The sequence below is a fragment of the Natator depressus genome, chromosome 4 (genome assembly GCF_965152275.1).
Source record: "Natator depressus isolate rNatDep1 chromosome 4, rNatDep2.hap1, whole genome shotgun sequence".
NCBI lineage: Eukaryota > Metazoa > Chordata > Testudines > Cheloniidae > Natator > Natator depressus.
The window spans coordinates 28,724,108-28,749,367 of record NC_134237.1 but is presented as its reverse complement, the minus strand read 5'-3'; the positions used below and the strand labels follow the sequence as shown (position 1 = coordinate 28,749,367).

Sequence of the window (25,260 nt, the reverse complement as noted above, 5' to 3'; positions counted from 1 at the left end):
TCATTAGAACAGGTTAATGTCCTAACCACTGGGCTATAGAGTCACTCTCTCTGACCCAACGAATATTTAAAATGGAAGGGCTTCAACAGGAGAGACTGAGACAGACACCTCAAAATATCATCCAGCTCAGTGGGTTAGGACACTCTCCACCACTTCCTCCTCCCCCATGTTTTTTTGCAAAAAAGGGCCTGGTGACTAATGTCAGGGGAGGGTTCATGGCTGTGAATCCCCAGTGGAGACTGGGGGGCTTGGATCACATCCCTCTCCTTGATGTTTCCTAGTGGCTAGTTTAGGTAGCCCCCTGTTCAGCTTCCTGGCTTTTGTAGATTCCCGTTTGTAAGTTCCTAACTCTTCCAGTGCATTGTATAGGATGCCTGGGCACCTAAATCAGAGTGCCGAAAGTTAGGTGTTGTAGTGCTGAGCTTAAGTTGTAGTGCTTTTCCCTTCTACAATTGAGAACATGCCCAAGGAAAATGGCATATATATATATATATATATATATATATATATATATATATATATATACATATATATAAAGGCCCCAATCCAGCAACTGACAGCTTCCAGGCAGCCTGCTTTGATCCCATAGAGCCCCATTAATTTAAATGGGGCTGCATGTGGGATTCCGTGATTGAGGCTTAATCACTGAACAGTTAAGATTTCCTGTGTGCGGGGAATTGTTAGAAACTGAAAGAATCCAGAAATCACCACAGCACAACAGTGCCTTGCTTCCTGCAGAGTGAGATCTCTTAAGTAACTCCGCAAACAAATCCTTCAGTTTTCAGCAATCACCACTACTTACAGCGATTCTTGCTCAAAGCAATTTCTATTTTCAATTCATTATAAAGTCAAGCCAAGTGTGCTGTATTAAACAATGACAACACTACAACAATTCTTAAGAAAAACAAAGACACCATCACTGACACAGGAAACCTACATGGTAGAAGTCCCCTAGAAACAGAACTCATACCAGTCACAACCTCTAATATAATAATCTTATGTCCTCACTGCCATAAAATCTGTTGCCAAATATGTTTTAATTTTTGTCAGAAGTCAACAGAGTATCCTCAGGGTAGGCAAGAAGGCTCTGGCTACTTTTGTGCATGATCTTCATCTACTTCTGTACATTGGCTTTGAATCCATCCTTATTTGTTGGTTTTGTCTGTCCTCTTCTAGATGTTTTGAATCTCCACTATCAGCATTTAAAAGGACAGTGAAAAGTAATTTATGTTCAATACGTGATATGCCTTTAATGTAGTGGGGAAGATCCTCTGGATTCAAAATATCCTCCCCACTCCAATCCCTCATTCAAATGTACCACTAGCGCAGAGGCGGGAAAAATCAAAGCACTAGTCAGTGTCTATGTACAGTACCTTTAACAATCTATGCTGTTTCTATTGCCAGTAAACGGTGCACAAGTTAGCTAAACCCAATCCTACAGCTGAGCTCTATTGACATCATTAATGACAGTCATGCACAAAGGAGGAAGTAAGTGAGACAGGAGTATAGTGTGTCAGTAAACCAAAGAAAACAAAAACACAGTTTAACAAAATTACAATGATGAATCTGGTGGTCAGCTGGAAACCAAGTTAAACAAGCATTTTGTAAAACTTTTGAACAGTTTTATCAGAAAGCAGACTTTCCTACACAAAAGCCCAAATTAATCCCTGCACAGTCACTTAAGGCAGTGGACTCAGGATTCCACCCATGTAATAACCTAGATATTTTTATTACTGCCCGCCAGTCAGCAAAAAAACAAACAAACCGAAAAAACTCCAAACACCAACCAACCAACCTACCCACACCCCAACAGAGCTAATCAATCACAGAATTGTAGGACTGGAAGAGACTTTGAGAGATCATCTAGTCCAGTCCCCTGCACTCATGGCAGGACTAAGTATTATCTATACCATCCCTGACAGGTGTTTGCTCTTAAATATCTCCAATGATGGAGATTCCACAATCTCCCATGGTGATTTACTCCAGTGCTTAACAATCCTGACTGTTAGGACATTTTTCCTAATGTTCAATCTAAACCACCCTTGCTGCAATTTAAGCCCATTGCTTCTTGTTCTGTCCTTGGAGGTTAACAAGAAAAATTTTTCTCCCTCCTCCTTGCAACAAACTTTTTATGTACTTGAAAACTGTTATCATGTTCCGTCTCAGTCTTCTCTTCTTCAGACTAAACAAGCCCAATTTTTTCAATCTTTCCTCATAGGTCATGTTTCCTTCAACCTTTAATCATTTTTGTTGCTCTTCTCCATTTTTTCTCCAATTTGTCCACATCTTTCCTGAACCGTGGCACCCAGAACAGGACACAATACTCCAGCTGAAGCCTAATCAGCACGGAGTAGAGCAGAAGAATTAGTTCTTGTGGCTTCCTTACAACACTCCTGTTAATACATCCCAAAGTGATGCTGGCTTTTTTGTCCGCAAACTTTATAAGTGTACTCTCTACGCCATTATCTAAATCACTGGTAAATATATTGAACAGAACTGGACCCACCACTGATCCCTCTGGGACCCCATTTGATATGCCCTTCCAGCTTGACTGTGAACCACTGATAACTGCTCTCTGCGAATGGTTTTCCAACCACCTACACACCCACCTTAGAGTGGCTCCATCTACATTGTGTTTCCCTAGTTTATTTATGAGAAAATCATGTGAGACAGTATCAGAAGTCTTACTAAAGTCAAGATATACCGATCTACTGTTTCCCCCCATCCACAAGACTTGTTATCCAGTCAAAGAAAGCTATTAGATTGGTTTGACACAATTTGTTCTTGACAAAGCCATGCTGACTATTACTTAACACCTTACTATCTTCTAGGTGTTTGAAAATTGATTGCTTAATTATTTGCTCCATTATCTTTCCGGATACTGAAGTTAAACTAACTGATCTGTAATTCCTTGGATTGTCCTTATTTTCCTTTTTATATATGGGCACTATATTTGTCCTCTTCCAGTCCTCTGGAATCTGTCCGGTATTCTGTGACTTTTTAAAGACAATCGCTAATGGCTCAGATACCTCCTCAGTCAGCTCCTTGAGTATTCTAGGATGTATTTCATCAGGCCCTAGTAACTTGAAGACATCTATCTTGTCTAAGCAATTTTTAACATGTTCTTTCCCTATTTAATCACATTACACCATCATATATTAAGACAATTCATACATTATATTGCAAAATCAACCAACCTGCCCAAATAACATTCAAGTTTATGAATGATTTAAGATACATTCTTCCAGCAAGCACTTTTTTCTCAGTAGAAGGTTAACATCATGTGATCACTGTCTTCTCTTACAAACTGCGAGTTCTCATATTACCGCTTTATACCCTGATCCTACAAAAGGAAACACATGAGCAGACCCCTGTGTAGCACACATTAGCACAGTCTGGCTCTTTGTCTTCCCCTAGTTGCCAGACAACAAAATAGAGGGTTACGAGCAACCTACTGCCTATGAGCGAACAGGCCTGGTCCCTTAGCTGCAACAGTAGAGACTTATGCTTTTCAGTTGTACTGCTGATTTCTATAAAAGGCTTCAGAAGTGATCCTTTCAGTTACAGGATGATAAGCCTAACTTCAGTACCAGGCAAATTGGTTGAAAATATAGTAAATAACAGGATTATCAAACACATAGATAAACATCATATGTTGGGGGAAGAGTCAACACAGCTTTCGTCAAGAGGAATTATGCCTCATCAATCTATTTAAATTATTTGAGAGTGTCAGCAAGCATGTGAACAAAGGTGATGCAATGGATATAGTGTATTTGGACTTTCAGAAAGCCTTTGACAAGGTCCCTCACCAAAGGCTCTTAAGCAAACGAAACAATCATGGAATAAAAGGGAAAGTTCTCTTATGGATCAGTAACTGGTTAAAGATAAGAAACAAAGGGTAGGAATAAATGGTCAATTTTCACAATGGAAAGTGGTAAATAGTGGGGTCCCCTTGGGATCTGTACTGGGACTTACTTATTCATTTAAATGATCTGGAAAACAAGGTAAACAGCAAGGTGGCAAAGGTTGCAGACAATACTAAATTACTCAAGGTAGTAAGTCCAAAACAGTCTGTGAAGAGTTACAATGGGATCTCACAAAATTGGGTTACTGGGAGACAAAATGGCAGATGAAATTTAATGTTGGAGTCATGGATAGTTCTCTAAAAAGATCTGCTCAATGAGCAGCGGCAGTCTAAAAAGCTAATAGAATGTTGGGAACCATTATGAAAGAGACAGATAATAAAACTGAAAATATCAGAATGCTGCTAAATAAATACATAGCACCCACACCTTGAATACTGTGGAACTCGAAAAGGTACACAGAAGGGCAACAAAAATTATAGGGGTATGGAACAGCTTCCATATGAGGATAGATTAAAAAGACGGGGACTGTTCATCTTAGAAAAGAGACGACTAAATGGGATATATTATAGAGGTCTATAAAATCATAAATGGTGTGGAGAAAGCGAATAGGGAAGTGTTACTTAGCCCTTCACATAACACGAGAACAATGGATCACCCAATGAAATTAGCAAGCAGCAGGTATACAACAAACAAAAGGAAATATTTCTTCACACAACACACAGTCAACCTATGGAACTCATTGCCAGGGAATGCTGTGAAGGCCACAAGTACAACTTGGTTCAAAAAAGAATTAGATAAGTTCATGGAGGACAGGTTAATCAATGGCTATTACTAAGGATTAGGTTAGGTCATGGTGATCATGGTAGTCACAGATTCCAGGAATTTCAGAGACTTTGGTGACATTTTCCTGCTTCAGCACTGGGATGGCGGGGGCACCCAGACCCATTGGCCTGCAGCTGGGGAAACCGGAGCTCTAAGCCGAAGGGGCACCCAAGCTGTCAGTCATTGTGGGGGGTGCTAGACTCCCCACCCCCTGCAGTGAGGCTAGGGCTCTCTTCCCCTCCCCGCCTGCAGGGCACTTCAGTCCTCCACTTTGCCCATGAAGCCCCCACCATTACATATATATATATATATATATTTTTTTTTTTTTAGTAAAAGTCACAGATAGGTTACAGGCTTCAATGAATTTTTGTTTATTGCCTGTGACCTGTCCATGACTTTTACTAAAAATAACTGTGACAAAATCTTAATCTTAGCTGTTAGCCAAGATGATCAGGGATACAATCCCATGCTCTGGGTGCCCCTAAACCTTTGACTGCCAGAAGGTGGGACTGGACAACAGGGGATGTATCACCCAATTGCCCTGTTCTTTTCATTCCTTCTGAAGCAGATGACACCAGCCACTGTTGGAAGACAGGATACTGGGCTAGATGGATCATTGTATGGCATTCTTATGTTCTTAATCCAGTAATATCATCACACCTGCACCTGTGAGGATCCATTTGCAGGACGTGACCCTGAAAATCTATATGTGATTGTCAAAAAAATTCTGACTTGTATATTAAAGTAGACTTTTACTCCAGCTAGGTCCTAAACTTCAAGATGTAAGGGAACAGTCTGTGTGGTTGGCTGGCTTTCCAGGAACCTGCTACAGTGACTGGAGATGCAGGGTTTTCAGGTCTCTTCTCTACCACTGTCTCATGGTTGTCCCTCTGGAAATGGTCACTAGAACCAGCAAAAATCACTGGACAACACATTGGTGTCCAAATAATCCTCTTAAAATGAAAACACCTTTTCCTCTAACCCAAAGTACTGAGTTGACTAGTTCTCAACTTTCCTTAAGTAGACAGAAGAACTTTTCTGTTTTTCAGTCTAGATTTTCTAACCTTGTATTTTTCTTTGCGGCTGCATATTACTTGACAAGTTGTACTGACATCTATGCTCTGGTTTTCTCACATTCTACTTCACATATTTTACTTCCCTCTGTTTTCTCTTTCTGACACTTAGTTCTGTCTTGCTTCTTTCTGCTACATTTTAATTGTTGGCCTTCTGTTAACTTTGCTTTTTGCAAACTCCTCTTTTTCTTTCTCTTCTTCTTTTCCTTTTTGGAGAGTTGGAAACCACATAGGAAAACATTATCCATATGTAAATGACAAAGATTCTAACTGGACTTCGATTTTCTTTGGGAAGTTTTAGCAAATTATATTTTATCTAGGAATAGTTCAGCTCACTACACTTCTGGCTTGCTTTCCATGTTCCATACCAGGTACACACCAATTTCAACTAATACTGCCAAAATCATATTAATTCTCAATTCACGGCATATGCTCTCAAAACAAAGCCTGTATTTTTTAGAGATAGGAAATAATAAGTTTCAAGAACTCATGGGATTTTTTTAACATACAAAAGCAAAAAAGAAAACATTTTGCACTAAAGTCCACAATCATTAATGGCAAAACAGAAAGTATTCTAGGTGCTCCAAGGTATCAAGGAAGCCTGGATAGCTTGTTTAGAGGCATAAATACACCCCACATGCTGCAATAGGCTCACACACTAGAAGAACAGTGGTAGTATATGTTTCTCCTTTTTTAGAAAAGCAGTAAAGTGCACTGCAGAATGCACAGTCCCCAGGATATTGTCCCAGTGCCTTTCCCTGGCACACTTTTGCAAACTCTTGGAAAGGGACTTATCTATTGAATTCACTGACTTTAATGCGAGTTGGAGTAGGCTCACTGGACAGGATTTTGCCCATAATATTTTACTGTTCCGAGGATTTTTCTTGGTTAGATAGCCGCAAGATGATTCTGAATAGTACTGAAAAGTATCTCACAAGGGACTTTATTTTTCCACAATGCATGCAGTCTCCCATACGTACATATTCAGAAATGCGTAGGAATTAAAAGTAAAACAGCAAACCCTTACAGTACTACATTAAATTTTAATCCAGTACCTGCACTCTTTGTCTAAATACCACCAGAGAGCCAGTCCAGTGAGGTACTAAGTGTTCGCTCCTCCCACTGAAGTCAATGGCACTGGAAAACATTTATGACCTCATATGTGATACTCTGCACCTAACTGTAGTTGCGTATTAAAACAAGCTTCTCATTTCATTTCTCCTTGAATGGTTAGCCAATTAGAGAGATAACAAGAAAGGTAACACCTTGAGACTATCAGTTCTACTACTTTTTTTTCTTTTTAGTCATATATTTTATTAACTCATTGCCATCATTACAACATTTTAGCACAGTGTAGCCAAAGTAGGTCCTCAAGTGACACTTGTGCAATCCCATTGTTTTTAAGAAACTTGCACAGTTATAACTGGAACTTAAATAATTCTGTTCATGAGGCATAACAAGGAATAGAATCCACTCACATTCAGTTGAGTTAGATCAGCAGGGATAACAGAAACAGTAAAATTTATGTTTTCTCCTATCACTAAATTCAACAGATAAGACTCTTAATGTACAGGAGTATAGTAAGAAAGCAACATGTTTACACAGTCATTTTCAGAAAAGAACCCCACTTTAATAATAGACCCCACTTTAAAAGCCTCAGTTTTGCCTAATAAAAATACTCATGTCTGAATTGTTTGTAGACAAGGTGGAATAATAAATTCATAGGCCACTATTTTCACACCTGAGTGCCATGAGTAAGGTTTGTACATCCAACTTTCTGCTCAGATCAAAGTTTCTCTAATCAATGGTTGTCTAAAGGCTCTATGTTTAAACATTATGAATGGTCACAAGTCCATAGTAAGGTTGAGTACAGTTCTACTTTCGGGGGGCATGTGATTTAGAGTATGATTTAGGTAGGGATCATGTGTGAGATTCATGAATTATATAAGAATTATATATATGGTTCACCATGATCAAGGGCCTTCCGGCATGTGGGAGGACAAAATGTATTTTTATATATATATATATAGACACACACACACACACACACACACACACACACACATCTATATACACAATATATCTGAAAAGCTAAAATATAGGAATATGGAATGCCATTTAAATGAATCATATTACCTTCTCAGATGGTGAAAAATAGGCAAAGAGTCTGTCAATGAAATAGAGCTGTTTTAAACTCTCGTAGAAGACTAGGTGACAATAATTTGGCAGGACCTCTACAAGAAAATTAAAAATAAATTGACCTGGATGTTTTGTGTTAGTAGGAAAGGTTTCTGTTTCTAAATTGACAAATGTAAAAGCAACCTCAAAAGCTTCTGCAGAAAATATTTTTTCTCCAATTCAATCATTACAGGCTAGGTTTGATGCATTCAAGTCCAAATTAGATTTGGCCTCTTCTAAAATGGTTAATCTTGAACAGTGAACAGAATCTCTTGGGGGAAGAAAACCTCTGGAAGCTTTTGATAAGATTATCGAATTACAAACACAGAATGCTAGTATGAAATTTTTAAGTGGAATTTTGATTAAGGATAGTGGGCCAGATCCTGATTTGGCGTGAAATCAGCATTCTGCAATTGACTTCAATGGAGCTATAATGATTTACAGCAGCTGGGAAACTGACCCAGTGCTTCTGTATGCAGGAAACTTGAAGCTATGGGAAACTTTCCAAAAGACTATAATAGTAGAATTATTGGAATTCTTGAAAATAGGGGTGTTATTGAGCTTTTTGCATTTTTTATTGGATTTGCTACATTTGAAATCGCATTCCAAGCTAGATTTATTTGTTGTGTATTCTAATTAAATCTTTATTAAATTCTACAGTATCTAGCCCTACTTTTTGTGCTAGAAGTTTTATTTTAACTTTCAGATCAGATCAGTGTGAATGAGATACAAATTGGGTTTGGATATTAAAACGTAATATTATGATACCGTCCCCAAGTTCCTGGCCTGCCCTCCTCAAAATGTAGTTCTCTAGATTCAGGTAAAGCCATTTAAGCTTATAAAAACATGGTTTCAGTTCATTTGGTGTTGCTTAGGTACATAACCAACATCCACTGAAGTAAATGGGAGTCTTCCCACTAACTTCAATGAGCTTCAGATCAAACCTTAAATCATTAGGTACCCTACTTCAATTTTGAGCAGAACTCGGATGGACTACAGATAGATTTTAAAAAAATTATGTTTAAGTCAACTGCACAGTTGAATAAAAAGTTAAGGCTTCGATTCAACTAAGTATATGTTCAAGCACTTGGCTAAACTGGGCCCTATATGAGGATGAAAGTGTTCTGGAGAGTTCTATACTACTGGAATATGATTAACTGATTGGGCTTCTTTCCGTGTGCATGCACATACACACGCACTCCTAATTGATGTTGCATGTGCCTCAGCCACGGAAGAGGATCTGGACCTGGCTGTTTGGACATTACTGAAAACGTTAAAGCCTCTGGGGGGGGGGAGGAACCCTAACACATTAGCTCTGTTCCTACAAATACCACCATCAGGAGTTACTTCTGGTAATTACACCAAATTGCACAGAAGGTCAGGTAAATTTGAATGTCTGTAGAGCCTGATTAATAGTGCATACAGTATTTACCAGTTTTAGTGCATATTATACATTTAAAAAAGAAAAATAAACAGAACCAGAAGTTGGTATCTGACAGTTTTACTGTATGTATGATTTGTTAACTTAACATGCAGTTTCTGTCACTCAAGCATATTATGACTTGTTTAATGAGTGAACAACTGTGACTGATTTTTGAATTAATACAAACATCAGTACAATCTGGAGGATGCCACATTTTGTATTGGCTGACAGGAGTGCTATTTGTTTGCTTTTACTGCTCAGTATTGCTTTAGTGTTAAACTAATTGAGTCCTGTAGGCTTCTATTTTTAAGGAAGAAACTAATGTTATTTAAAGGTTGGGTCTTTTGATTTCAGTCCTCAAATAGTTTTCAGCTATTCTTGTTGAACTTGTTCCAGGCACACAATTGTATTTTTTCCATCCTTCAACTAACGAAGTGTAAATGTTTCATGGGTAAACCAAAACAATAATAAGCATACATTATATGAAAATATGATGTATATATATTTCAATTCTATAATATTTAAGTCCATGTATTGATTCATTTTCTACTCAGCAAAATCTTGTAAAAGTTTGAACACTGACAAAGACATTACCACTTTAATATGTTAAATGTTGTTAGGGATGTGATCTATATCCTATAAGAACTCTATTTGTTAACAAATAGTAGTATTTTTCAAACATTTACCTTTGACTAACTATCAACTTGAGTACTATTACTGTTCGATCCACCAGCTAACCTTCCTCCATTCCATGGAGCGCTCAAGCTGAATGCTGTGATATATTGATATTCAGAATTATTTCTGTGGAATAAAATATACAAATATCCAGCAAGTGGAGCTATCATGACTTATTATTTGTGCCTACCTCGGTGTTTGCTCTGTACTAGACACAGAAGTACACACAGTCCCTGCACCAAGGAACCTAAGGCGATTACCCACAGGCATAAAGTGACATGTTTAAGTGTTTGCAGGATCATGGATGTAAACAGACAGATACAAAGAACCTGAGAGGGGAGGGGGGCTCAGTGTTTTCTGCTTTATGTCTTTGTTTGGGTATAAGAAAGATTGTTAGTGTTCTTGGCTAATGTTAATATTGGTTTGTTTGTTGTTTGCTAGATGGTGTTTACTTCCTCCAAACTTACGTTTACTTCCTCCAAAGTTATGCAGATTTGGTACAATTGTCTGAACTGGCTCTGTTGTTTAAGTAAGAAAAAAAGTTACAGATTCCACAGTCTCTAATTCTGTTTCTTTGTGAGCATTCACACAATGTCCCCTCACCAGTACATAGAATATGTTAAATGCTACTGGTAAGCGTTTAAAATATAGACAGATCATCAATGAGCTGAGTTTTTGTGAGGTTTTCTTGGTTTTCTTTATTTTTAAAGTACCATTTACCAACAACAAATTTCAAGGATTAATGTCTGGGTCTTTATTTGGTACAAACTATAGGGCTCAGCTGTAGCATTAAGCTACACACCACAGCAGGCAGCAACATGAAGACACAACCACCCAGTTAAAGATCCCAGAGGCACTAGTCCTGAGGCAAATACACTCCTTCCATGAGCCCAGCTGAGAGGTGATTAGCCACTGCATTACCACTGGAGAAGTACAATGTGGCTCCCTCACAGAGCCACCTCCACTGTAGCCTCATGCCTTCACCAGGCATGTTATAGGCACTACCTAAGGGATCACAATCATGGCCACTGTGTCAGGATGCTGCACAGAAATTCAAGGAGTGGTAAAACCCCCTGAATGATTTTTACAACGTATGTTTGTATTCTAATTATTATCTGTAGAAATTATGGTCTCCTGATTAAGACTCTGCACTGGAATTCTAGGTCCTCTTCCTAGCTGTCACGTGCTTCCTGTGTAATCTCGGACAAATCATTTAGGTAAGGCTGTCATTTCTTTTTTTAAACCAACACAGTCATAGTTTTTCACATGGTGTTACAGTATCCTGATAACTATTTTTTCAGGATGCCTGAAATGTTCCAATTTTTCATTTCGCCAATTAAAACATTTGGGTTTTTTTTTTTATACTTACATAATGTTTGTTCAAGACAATTTGTTACACTGGTATAAGTTGTTTTGTGCACCAGTGTTTCACTCTCATTATGCAGCAAGCACACATTTCATGCCTACATGAATATTAACAAGTTTTCAGCATTTCAAAATGTGGGAGAGTTAGGGGCTCTCCTGAGTCCCCACCAGATCCTACTTCAAGTTGTTTATAATGTCCCCCCTCCGAGTTCATAGCATATGCGGGGTTCTCTAAGCAAAACAAACTAAACAAAGGTCCTTTTCTCTCTGTTTCCATTATAAGAGATGGGAAATGAATGACTGAAAAGAAAGGCAAAGGTGGCAGTCTTTCAGGAGTCAGCCCTTTGGGCTTGTGCTCTAACTTATTTACTTATTTATTTATTTATTAATAAAAGGTCAACTCAAACTTGGAATTCAGAATGGCCACTTATTGTCCTCCCCCCCACCCCCCCCACACCCTTTTTTAACCAGGTCAGACATCTTGGGCCTGATTTTTAGAAGGACCCACAACTCCATTTGAAGTCAAAGGGGGCAATGATTGGTTAGCACGTCTGAAGATTGGGCCCAGGGTGTCCAAGGCTAGGCACACAGACACACAGAACAAGTGGACACTTGAAAAATTTGGCCTTAATCTCTCTGGACCAGATTTTCAAAAGAGCTCAGCAGCTACGGTGTACTGAGCACTTCTGAAAGTCTGTCCACTTCATTTAAGTACCTATCCAGTTTCTTTCTGTTTGTGAGGTACAGACATACTATTATGAAGAGAGTGTAAAAAAGCAAATATCTGTTTAAAAGGCTTTATTTTTTAAACTATATTAAAGATTACAACATACCATGTAAGAGAAAATTCAGATTATTGCTTACTTTAGTATTACAGTGCTATTACTGCATGCTTATATCGAGTGCTAATATTGTATGTAATTATTGAATGACGAAAGTAATACAATTACTATTGTGTGCTGATATTTAACATAGATTATATCCAGCAGATAACTACGTAATAGTTCCTACGGATGCTCTGAGTTATTTTATCATGAAAGTTATTTCTTAGCACTGCTAAAATACAGTTTATACAATTTGGTTCTTTGATGGTATTCATTACATGGCTAAACATAAGAAGTCAGTATTTGGTGTTTGGCCATATAATGAAAATGACTATTCATCACACTCCAACTTTTAATAAGGAGAGAATCAAAGCCACAAATACTTGCTATTAATAAGTACTTGTATAATGTTTCAAAGCAGTTACAGCTGCTAACCATGTGATCTAAGAGCAAAAAGGGTGCTTTCCAAACTCAGCTACGAATTCTTAAATTATACTCACATACCATGTTATATACAGTATGTCTTGATTTTTTAAGATTATAAGGAGTCTCAAGAAACTTTGCAGAACTGTATAACTATGCCTTTTTTTAAAAAAAATCTAAAATTAGCTTGCCTTAAATATCAGAACCAATGGAAGTGTAAATCAGACTTTATGAATAATTAGAGAGCTTTGTTTCATTTCTAAATAGGGAGGTATCAGATGATAAATAAGGATCCATATTGTCTTAGGAAATAATATAAATCTCTATTTGACTTTCAGACCTCAGTATTTGTTTTTCCCTTCTTAACTGCATGGCTATTTTGAATATTTCAAATGTGGGTTTGTTTTATGCAAATACTTATGCACCCGATGAAGTGGGCTGTAGCCCATGAAAGCTTATGCTCTAATAAATTTGTTAGTCTCTAAAGTGCCACAAGTACTCCTGTTCTTTTTGCGGATACAGACTAACACGGCTGCTACTCTGAAACCTGTCATTTAAAATCTGTTACTACTTTTACATTAAACAGATTATCTAGTAATATAATCAGAAATGAATGGGTCCCCTATGCAGATAAAATTCTAACCCAGTACTGCCTACTGTAGCACTATGTTCAAATGTTCTAAATTTTGTTTGGTTGGTTTTTTACTGCACGTGTAAAAATAGAGGAGTATGTAAGCTTACCAGGTACTCAGAGACCAGCACCAAGAGAAACAGAGACAAGAGAGCAGAAGAACCGTGTTTATATTGTAATTCCCATCCCCCTGGACACAGATGCTCCTCCTTTTAGAAATTGAGACTGTTGCCCTTTCTTTTGCCTGTACTGTGGCTTCAGTGACATAATTTTTCAGTGCCAATGAAACTCAGATGTGTGTAATCTACTGCTTATTTTAAGCTTCAGTGAGCATATGAGATGACCATGCACCTAGAGACAGGAGAGAGGAATAAGAGTTCAGAGAAGGAAAGGAAACTGCTTTGGGTGAGTTCAGTTCTGAAAGAACTCTTACTTTTTTCAACTGCAAGTTACAAAGAAAAATCATTATGGGAGGGCAGATTTTCAGCAATGATTTTCAAATATCTTTGAAAACATCCCCCCTTTGTTTCTGTTCGAAGTTTATGATGCCACTATGTGCAACCCCACGCATTCAAAAATCATAAATCAAGGTTTTCAAAATCGTAAGACTGGCTTTCAAACACACCGGATTTTTCAAAATAATAAAATCTGGGTTCTTTGTATTTGCCTTCTGATACTTAAGCCTTTAGGATTCACATTTTCAAGTTTTTGTCCACAAACCATTGAGACTGAAACTTACTGTTTTCTGACAAAATCTGAGATTTTCACATAAACCAAATGACTCCAGAAATTAGGACTTTAAGAGACACATCAAATATCACAAGACTTATGAAAAAATTGCAAGAAAAGGAAACACTGTGATTCGTCTTCAGCTCAGACCTCTCGCTAGGTCAGGGCAAACTTTTTGGCCTGAGGGCCACATCTGGATATGGAAATTGTATGGCAGGCCATGAATGCTCATGAAATTGGTGTTTGGGGTGTGGGAGGGTGAGGGCTCTGGGATGGGGCTGGGGATAGGGGGTTGGGGTGCAGGAGGGTGCTCTGGGCTGGGATCAAGGAGTTTGGAGGGCAGGAGGGGGATCAGGACTGGGGCAGGGGGTTGGGGCATGGGAGGGGGTCAGAGGTGCAGGCTCTGGGTGGTGCTTAGACCAAGCAGCTCCCAGAAACAGCAGCATGTCCTCCTCTCCACCTCCTATGTGGAGGCGTGGCCAGGCGGGTCTGCACACTGCCCCATCTGCAGGTGCCACCCCTGCATCTCCCATTGGCTGTGGTTCCCGGCCAATGGGAGCTGCAGGCGCAGCACTTGAGGCGGGGGAAGGGAGTGGAGCTCTCTGGCTGCCCCTACGCATTAGAGCCAGAAGGGAGACATGCTGCTGCTTCTGGGAGCCGTGCGAAACCATGGCATACACAGAGCGGGGCAAGCCCCCACTCCCCAGCAGGAGCTCGAGGGCTGGATTAAAATGTCTGAAGGGCCGGATGCCCTTTGCCCACCCCTGCGCTAGGTCCTCACATCCAGACTATGTCTGAATTGTGCCAATTCTTTCTGCATCACATCTAACATATTACTTTTCCAAATCAGCCACACAGCTAAAATTCACAGCCAAGCTTTCATTATCTCACATCTCGATTACTGCAACATTCTTCTCTCTGGCCTTGAGAAATGCAAGCTTGCCCTGCTCATAGCCATCAGAATGCTGCTGCAAAGATAATTTTCCTAGTCCATAGCCTTGACCATGTGACCCCTCTCACTGAAACCCTCCACTGACTCCTCCTTCTCTATTGCATCAAATATATGCTACTTGTATTTACTTTTAAGGCCCTTCATAGTCAATCCCCACCCTCCCTATTATCTTTCATTCCTATCAAGCTGTTGATACATGCCTGTGAATGACCCATGATTCCAGCCTCTAATGCCAGTTTTGTGCAGAAAAAAACTCGGTCCTTTATATTTTAGGTCATCGGGATGTTGTTTTAATTTTTAATAAAACAGGTTTTCCTTTCCATGACCATGCTGAATGTTTTTTTTAAAAAAGGAAGTTAAGTTTCCAGGCAGTAGGAGTGGTTTGAAGACACTGGCAGCTGGATAGCATCTTGGATGGAGATGAAATGATCAACCTCGACCTTTAAGTATTAGGCGTGGAATAATTAGATTTCAATCTTTAAATCTCAGTAATACTAGATTTTTCCTTTAATCCAAAACACTATCAAACTGTTTTCATCATTAATAAGCAAAATGTATAGAAAGGGCATTTTTAATACACAAAAAGGGTTTTTTGAATGCACACCATAGGATCTTGTAAAAAATTTAGTATTCCATTATACTCAAAGAAATATTGAGAAGATATTATTATATACGATTATCAAATTCTGTGATATTATTTCTGAATCGTCTCTAAAACTCACTTTTACATATTATATTTTTAATTAAGTCAAGCGCTGAGCATTATTTATTTCCTATTAATGCAAACATTTAAATTAATTTAAAAAATTAAAAATACTGGATATATATTGCTGTTTTCTGTTATTCATGAAATACAAAAATCAAATGTTTCCAAGCCTAGTCATTGGCTAGATTCCCCTGTAGGATTAACACATTCCATTCAAACACAATCAATTTTAATGACTTATTTCTGTCAAGTGGGAGAAGTGCACTTTATATAAATAAAGAATACAAAATGGCTAATCTCTGTTATGACATTTATCTTCATGAATGTGGAGGAGATATAACTCAAGTATGGCATCACCATTAGTGGATTATCGTACCTCTGCCTCTCCCCATAAGTGAAGACAGATTTCATAAAAGATCTGCCATTCATGAATGCTTTATCTACACTAGGTACAGTATGTTTAGTGGAATTTGCATAAAGAAGTCTGTCGGAGATCGCGATTGACTGGGACATCCACTAGGATTGACAAGTCGATCGCAATCAACCGGTTGGTGACCACTGCAATACAGTATTTGCTGCCTTTTTTTTTGCATTTTGGTCTCCACTTACTTCCAGTCCCACATGCTATCCAGTTGATCAGTAAGGCCATAACTCTGATGTTCATATCTTTGAGGTTCTATTGTACCTCATAAGGGGGCTGTGAGTGTCCGTTAGTGTATTGAACATAAAAAGTGCTATAAAATCCTAAAAACACTGGGAAAAAAGAAAAAAAAAAGTCCTGGATGTCTCATGCAGAGCGAGCGCCCAATCATGGCACCAAAAATAGCGACACTTTTACAAATTCTGGCCTTCATATCTATTTTCTCATAGGTAAGATGAGGGTAAAAATACTTTTCTGTCTCCTAGAGTTGTGCAAATAGATCCCTGCCTTTGCCACAGACTTACTATGTGATATCAAGCAAGTCTCTAAAACACAATTTTTGGCAGGTGGTCATTAATTGTGTGTTTGTCATTTTCTGGGTGCCCAATATAAAATACCAGGGGGCACTCATTTTCAGAAGTGCAGCTGAACACTCATCTCTACCTGAAGTCAATGGGAACTGTAAATACTCAGTATCTTCCTCAGTTAAGCAGTGTGGTTAAGGTTGCGAGTCCAGGGGTCCTAAATTCTAATCCTGGATCTGCCCCTGATTTACTATGTTCTTTGTGTCAGTTTCCCCTTCCGTAAAATGGAAATAATAATGCATTAATTTTTGTAAGGCACTTTTATGCCATAGCGATGTACTCTATAAAAAAAGACCATGAAAAAATGAACAATTCTGTATTCAGTGCAGGGTTTGGATGGTGTGTAGTAAATAAGGCTGAAGATCAGAAATTGAATTATGAGGAAAAAAGAAAAATTGAATTAGATGCCTTGATCACTGAACACTGTCCATCCTGTGTTTTGAATGAGATGGAAAAAATAGTATGTAATTATCTAATTAAAAAGTATGTGACAATGCACGTTCCAAGGGATCAGAATTTATATTGTCCATTCTACCCTAATTCTAGCCTTTCCCAACTTTCAAGCGCTTGACTTTGCAATAACTTTTGAAATGTATTTTTTGGTATGTAATGATACATAGGTTTAAAGTTGAACCAACATATGATTAATGGATATTTTGGAGGGGAGCATTTCTATAAAGCTATAGGTGTGGCTTGTGGTGCTAAACACTTATGAAAAATAATGGTAGTCTTCTTCAGTAAAAAGAAAAGGAGTACTTGTGGCACCTTAGAGACTAACCAATTTATTTGAGCATGAAGTGTTCAGTAAAATTTAGTTTGCCATATAAAACACTTGGAGAAATGGCACTAACAAATTAAAATGTCCAAAACAAAATATTTACGGGAATCGAGTGAAATACAAGGTGAACGGGTGAGTTGAGCTTTCATTGTGGTCCAGTGGTCTACCGAACACCCTAGCCTTGCCCCTTCCCTGAGGTCCCACCCCCCGCTCACTACATTTTCCCCTCCCTCAGTGGCTTGCTCTCCCCCACCAGCTGGGGCGTGAGCTCTGGGGTGGGGCTGGGGATGAGGGGTTTGGGGGGGCTCAGGGCAGGGGCAGGTGCTTGGGCTCGGGGCGTGGGCTTACCTCGGGCAGCTCCCAGTCAGCAGCGTAGCGGGGCTAAGGCAGGCTTCCTGCCTGTCCTGGCTCCATGCTGTGCCCTGGAAGCGGCCTGCGGGTCTGGCTTCTAGGCCGGGGGGGGGCCGCGGGGGGGAGGCAGAGCAGGAGGCTCCGCGCGCTGCTCTTGCTCGCAGGCACCGCCCCCCCAGGTCCCATTGGCTGCGGTTCCCGACCAATGGGAGTGCAGAGCCGGTGCTCGGGGCGGGGGCAGCGCGTGGAGCCCTGTAGCCCCCCTGCCTAGGAGCCGGACTTGCTGCTGGCCGCTTCCAGGGCACAGCGCAGTGCCAGGATAGGTAGGGATAGCCTGACTTAGACCCTCCGCATCACTGACCGGACTTTTAATGCCTGATCGGCAGTGCTGACCAGAGCCACCAGGGTCCCTTTTCGATGGGGCGTTCTGGTCGAAAACCTGGCAAACCTATCCAGTTTTTGTGGGCATTTGACATTGTTTTTCATTTCAATGCAACCTGAAGAAGAGCTCAGAGTTGCTCGAAAGCTTGTCTCTTTTACTAACAGAAGTTGGTCCAAAAAAAGATATTACCTCACCTGCTTTGCCTAAAAGTGGTTGTACTGAGCTAGATATGATGTTAGGACCCCAAACTGGAGGGGTTGTATATTTCCAAGCCATAAGTCTACAATTATATTTCACTAAAGAAATTCTGGGTTATTGTTCACCATTTAACAACGCATATACCAGCTGTATTCATTTTGTTTAAGGAAACAACTTACTCTTTTGTAAGTAAGCAATGGTCCCTACAGCTAAGCTATTCCTCAATGCAAGAAGAAAAGTCTTCTACTACACATCCCCTTTAAATAAAAAAAAGTTGTCTAACATTTTCACTCCTACGTTAGACACTTCGCAAAATAAAAATTTAGGCTTTGCTCTACCCATCCTTCACTTAGGGAAGCAAAATAAGAAATTCCCAGGGACGCACGTTTTCACTCTTCTTCTAGCATCACCCCCCCGCCCGGCAAAATTTGGTGGGTTGGGTCCTACTCTTTATTTTTCATTAGCAGGACTCAGGGTTCGTAATAGGGTAGCTTTGGGCAACAGCACGTCGCGGGAGGGCATGAAGAGAAGTGGGTCCCTGTCTCCCCTGCGGTGCTCCCCACACCCCAAGGGCATCGCCAGGTGGGATACAGCCTGGGCTGGGGGACTCGAAGAAGAGCCGGTGCAGCACCCCCAGTTCCAGCCCCTTTGCTCCCTCCCGCTCGTCTCTCAGTCCGGTGTGGGGGCAGGGAAGGACCCGCCCCTCCCCCGGGAAGCCAAGCTGGGCGGCGGGGGGAGGAAGAGACCTCAACGTTTGACAGCTCCCTCCCCGCTTCCCACCCCCAGCGCTGGCCCGGCCACCCCATCCCGGCAGCAGCCCGGACCCACCTGAGGGGCTCGTCATCGTTCCGCCGCGGCCCGTTGCCTCCCTCTCCGTAGGGCAGGTGGAGCCCGGGGGCGCGCTCAGCCAGCCGCGTCGCTCCGGCCCCAGCAGCAGAGACGCCCCCTCTTCAGCCACCGCCACTGCGGAAGCGCCGACCTGCCGCTGCAGCCCCCGCCCGCCCCCTCGCGCGGGTCCCGCTCCGTCCGCTGGGGGAAGTTCGCCTCCCGCGCTGGCTGCAGAAGTGAAACTCCCGCCCAAGGCTGGACGCGGGCCCTGCTTCCTCCTGTCGAGCTGAGGAGACGGCGCCCTGGCGAGGGCCCGGCGCCCCCAAGCCGTGGCGCCCCGCTCTCCTGCACTGCCGGGGAAAGGGGAGAGGGTGCGGCCGGGGTGCGGGTGGTATCGCTCGGGCTTTGGTCCGGCGCACGCCGGCCTCCTTTTAAACCAAAGGCGAGTTCCTTTGAAAATCGCCTTCCTCAACCGAACCCCTCTGCAGCCCGCCCAGCCCCGGCGAAAGGGATGCTGCTCTCGTTTGGCAACGGGTCCTGCTTTCCCTCCCACCCCAGGACTCCCATTTAGCTTCAGGGGTAGCTTGTGGCACGCAGGGAACAAACAGAGGGCCACAGGCGTGTGTAGACCAGATTCAAACGATTGTGACAGGGTGGAGGTGGGGGAGATACCTGGATGAGTGTCTCTCTCTCCCCCGGGGAAGAGCCCCTTAATGGCAGCAACGTTCATTAGAATCATAGAATATCAGGGTTGGAAGGGACCGCAGGAGGTCATCTAGTCCAACCCCCTGCTCAAAGCAGGACTGATCCCCAGTTAAATCATCCCAGCCAGGGCTTTGTCAAGCCTGACCTTAAAAACTTCTAAGGAAGGAGATTCCACCACCTTCCTAGGTAACGCATTCCAGTGTTTCACCACCCTCCTAGTGAAAAAGTTTTTCCTAATATGCAACCTAAATCTTCCCCACTGCAACTTGAGACCATTACTCCTTGTTCTGTCATCTGCTACCACTGAGAACAGTCTAGAGCCATTAGTTGTGGCCTTCAGGGGGAAGAAAGAAAAAAAAAGTCAAAAGCATTTCTAGATCTGCAGCTATTTTGGATCTGTTTTTAAAGGGGCCCAGATTTCATGAATCCAGCCGGGTACAGTATTTAAAGAACAGACTGAACGAATGGAACTTTGGAAATATGCCCCTTCATGCAGAGATCTTTATCCTGGCAATACAATTTTAATGCCCTGCTTGGAAAGTGTTCAAAATCACAATGATTTAACTCCCCGACCCTATTATGCTTTATATTAATTATTGACCTGGCAGAGAAAAAAATTGAAAAATGTTAGAAATATCAGACTGTAAGGGTGGTAGTGTTTGCAATTTCTCCTTAAGTGCACCATCCGTTAAAAATGGTTTTAGGGCTCAGTCCAGCTCCCATCGATCAAGAGGGTATTTTTCATTGATTTCAATAGGCATTGGACCAGGTCTGAACCTTATCAAAATAAAGGCCAAACTCCCATTTAAATCAGTAGGAGCAGGACTGGGACCTAAACTGGAACCATTGAAAAGCTTCATAGATAATGGTCAATTGATAGCATTCGGGGAAAAAAGTGTCAGTAAAAAGCATTTTTAAAAGTGTTATCTGCATGCTATAAGGACAAAATGGAGAACTGAACCATGGGCTGTTACTGCTGTCACTGTTTGTGTAGCTGTTTTTCAAATTAATGTTTTGGCAGGGGGTTGTTTTTGCTGTTGGGCGGGGGGGGGGGGGTGTTAACCAATTCTGATGTTATACTGTGAAAATCCAAAACACCACCACTGAAGTCAGTGGATCTATGAGATTGGGATGTGGTTCTTTGTCAGGACTGTCAGTTTTTAAATTGTTTCCATTTTCTGAAATAATAGGTATCAGGTAACACTAAATTGCAGGTGTTTAATTCTTGAGTGACCATAGTCCAAAAGATCACTATTATTGCATTCTAATGGAAGTCCAAGCTAATGGCAACGAGTCAGTGCATCGGGTAAATAATCTAGAGTGAGAGAAGGAATAATCGGAAGAGATGGAAGGAGAGAATAATATCACATAAGAGGGGAGGAACATGTCAGTGATAGAAATTAACATCATTTGTCCAGCTTATTTTCTGTAAATAGCAGCAACATTTACTGCACCTTATAAACTAAAATATTAGACAAAATGGCTTAGAAGAGGGTGTAGTCCACACTATGATTGTGAGCTAAATCGTGAAAAGACCACATCATAAAGAAGAAAAGCCATATTATGTTGTTAAATAATTCAATAATGAACGAGGAAGATCAATTCAGACCTCTGTAGTCCCAGTAAGAACAAAAAAATTGTATGTTGCCTCCCAGATACCATTCGCATCCAGGGAAAAAGAAAGATCTACCTGCAGACATGAGTCAAAGAGCAAAAATGAGTTGAAGTTAGTCGTTCCAAGAACAAAGAGTTGAGTTTCCAGGAATCAAATTTAAAGGTCAGTTTGACTAGTTATTTCGTATTACTCGTATTCCCTTCTAGGAACTCATACTGTGAAATTAGGCTGTTAGCTGTGCCTCCAGTGCTTGTTCTCTTGTGGAAGCACAACTGTAGGGACATCTGGCTGGCCTGGTGGTCAAACCTTGTGTTTATTATAAGCCCAAGAAATTTAAAGTTAAGATTATGCTTAAAAGAAATTCAGAAATGTTGCATAAAAAAACACAGTTATATCACCAACCTTAACTCTTTCCTGTTTTGATGCCATGAGGGGGAATAGTGTGGAAAAATCTAGATTACACTGATTTTTAAAGACATATTAAATTAAGACCTGTGATGGGGCAAGGCCAGATGGTTGTAGAAAAGTAGTGGGAGATAGATATATTAGCTCCAGGCTAAACAAATCCCTAGTACCAGGATAAGTGAAATGGCAGCTGCTCCAGGTCAATTAAGACACCTGGGGCCAATTAAGAACTTTCCAGAAGGCAGGGAGAAGGCTAGGTTGATTGGGACACCTGAAGCCAAACAGGGGCTGGCTGAAACTAGTTAAAAGCCTCGCAGTTAGTCAGGCTGGTGCGCATGTCAGGAGCTGTGGGAGGAAGTTGTGCTGTTGGAGAGGCTGAGTAGTACACACCATATCAGGTACAAGGAAGGAGGCCCTGAGGTAAGGGTGAAGTGGAGCTTGAGGAAATGAGGGCTGCTGTGGGGGAAGTAGCCCAGGGAATTGTACATGTTATGTTTCTAAAAGGTCAGCTACCATAGCTGATACTATTAGGGTCCCTGGGCGGGAGCCCGGAGTAGAGGGTGGGCCCGGGCTCCCCCCCCCCACCTTTGCCCCCTGATTAATCACTGAGACTGGGAGACAACAGAGACTGTGCAAGGAAGGATAACTTCTCCTCACCTCCCTCGCTGGCTTGTGATGAAAATGGCTTAGTAGACTGTGACCCTTGTCTCTAGAGAGAGAAGGGTTACGTGGAGGGTTACAGTGAGCCTCTGAGGCTAGCGAAATCCGCCAGGAAACGCGGGACCCCTAGAGGCAAGGACAGAGCTTTGTCACAGACCACAAACACTAAAATGTCATAATGATCATCACAGGGTTATTGCATAACATCACTACTGTGAAGAGTTAAAGTGGTTCCGGTGCCTTGACTGTCTGTTTCTTACCTTAACTTGCTTGGATTTCTTCTAAGTGTAACATCAACTCTGAATTTCCTTGGTTTATTACACATCCTTGAAATATTATTTTTACCCTTAGTTACTGATGCATGCTCTGAACCTTAACTTCATCCTAATTTCTCCCTTCCCTCCCCACCCCAATGTGTACTACAGAGTGCTGAGACACTACTGAGATGGGTGCTTTAGAAATGTAAAATATTTAATACAATAATAATAATTATTAATAAATATGCACTGGGTTGCTTTAATTACCCTCTATGATTTCAGTATTTACATTACTGGACATATTAAGTTTGTGTATTCTACTAGAAGTCCAGTAAGTTCAAAACAAGATTTTCTGCTAATAGTCTGAACTTGAAGATTATTTTAGATCTACAAATGTTTCTGAAAATTCTACTCCACATTTTATTGTTTATACTACATTTCATATCTTGAATAGGTATTATTGTGACTATGAGACAAAAGGGTGCTTGACTGTACAAACCTAGAATAAGACAGTACCTGCCTCAAAGAGCCTTCATTGTAAAAATCACACAGATACAGTTCAAACAGTTGACACACAGTTGGAAGGATTGGGTTTGAAATTATGCGGGTTTGTTTTTTGATTTTAGATGCATGCGACGATCACTATTAGTATGTCTACATTTATTCATGCTTAGCTCATCGTGCTATCAGTTACCACAATATGTTCTAATTAGGAGGTGAAAAGCCAGTGTTCAAGTTCCTGCTTTGCCACAAACATCTTGTATGACCTTGGGCAAGTCACTTAGCCTCCCTTTCTCAGTTTCCCATCCCTAAAATAGAGATAATAATATTGTACTTTCCTACCTCACAGGAGCGTTGTGAGGATAAATACATTAAAAATTATGAGGTGCTCAGATATTATGGTAATGGAGACCATGTAAGTATCTAAGAGGTAGCTGACAGACAATACCAAAGGATTGGAGAAGCACTTATGAATTAATGTAACAGTTTTTATAAAGGAGGAACTTGGTCTTTATGACTATCATCTTGTTCAACATCATGCTTGCTAAAATAATGAAATAAATATTAAGGGAAAAGTCTGCAAACACCAAGTGTATAATAATACCATAACCAATAAGCAACATAAGTTTATGGAAAGTAGCCCAAACCAGACAAACCTATTAGCCTCTTTCAGTACAAATACAATAAAATTAGAGTATGACAGGAATCCAACAGATATCATATAGATGTACTGCAACAGAAAAAAAGTTTGCCATCAGTCTTCAGTTTCATTCTTCCAACAAAGCATTATTCACTTCCTCGTTATTATAACCTACAGAGCTCTTCTTGGTCACAGCTAGTAAAGTTTCATAATAAATAGTTGCAACAGTTTTACTTCAAACATACATCCATATTAGTAAAAACAGAACCCAAAAGATAGGTAAACATCTTCAGTCCCTCAGCAGATACGACAGAAACATAGATTTTTTTTCCCATTGCAGCTACCCCTCATCCATGGGCTATTAATGGTTTAGAGTTGCGTGTAATTGTGACTCACCTTTTAGTAGATTTCAGATAACAATAATCCTCAAAGTGGCTGAAATCTAAGCCATCAATAACAAATTAACATGAATTACATCTACAACATGAATTAACAGTATGAGTAGAGCTGGGTGAAATTTTGCAGCCCAAACTTTATTGACAAAATGCAGATTTGGCAACACCAAAATGTTTCTTGAATTCAGGTTGATTTCGCTGAATTGTTTGTGTTGAAAAAACAAAAAAGTCATAACATTTCATTTTGAAATAAAATATTTATATTTATTGGTTCAAAATGACATTTTGTTTAGAAATTTCATTAATTTTTTTTAATTAAGTGTTAAACATGTTCAAAATAGAAAACACATTTTGGGTCAAAAAATGTTTTGTTTGATCCAAAACAATTTTTCAACTTGCCAGTTGTCTGAACGTTTTGAAAAACTTGTTATTGGGTTTACCTGAAACAATTTTTTTGATTTTTCTGGAATTGCCAGTGAACTGAATAATTCACTATTTGCACAGCTCTAATTATGAGTAACACAGTACCACTAGGTAAATACAGAAACACAGTTGTCATTATTAAAAGGACAGTTACTACAGTATGGAATGTGATATAGCAAAGTATTTCCATATGCTCAGAAAAGGTAATATCTTTTGTAGTTTAGATGCTGACACAGTAAATGTTGGTAAATATTAACTTTATATGGCTGCCATCTCTGTTGCTTTACGCATCCATTTGACAATCTAGATCAGATTATCTGCTACAACTAGTGGTCACCAACCGGTCGATCGCGATTTACTGGTCAATCCTAGAGGATCTCCCAGTCGATTGCAATCTCTGGCGGCACAGTGGGGCTGCCAGAAGCAGCAAGCACGGCCCTGAGGGCGGGC

General features: G+C 40.5%; 1 protein-coding gene across 1 annotated transcript in view; it reads right to left on the bottom strand.

Annotated features, from left to right (window-relative positions):
- The window catches only part of BANK1 (B cell scaffold protein with ankyrin repeats 1), a 277,328-nt gene extending 257,984 nt beyond the window's left edge, over positions 1-19,344 (bottom strand). The window contains exon 1 of the mRNA XM_074950677.1: positions 19,210-19,344. Within this exon, the coding sequence (XP_074806778.1) occupies positions 19,210-19,225 (16 nt within the window). The 5' untranslated portion in view covers positions 19,226-19,344. The remainder of the gene's footprint in view (positions 1-19,209) is intronic.
- Between the last annotated feature and the right edge of the window lie 5,916 nt (positions 19,345-25,260).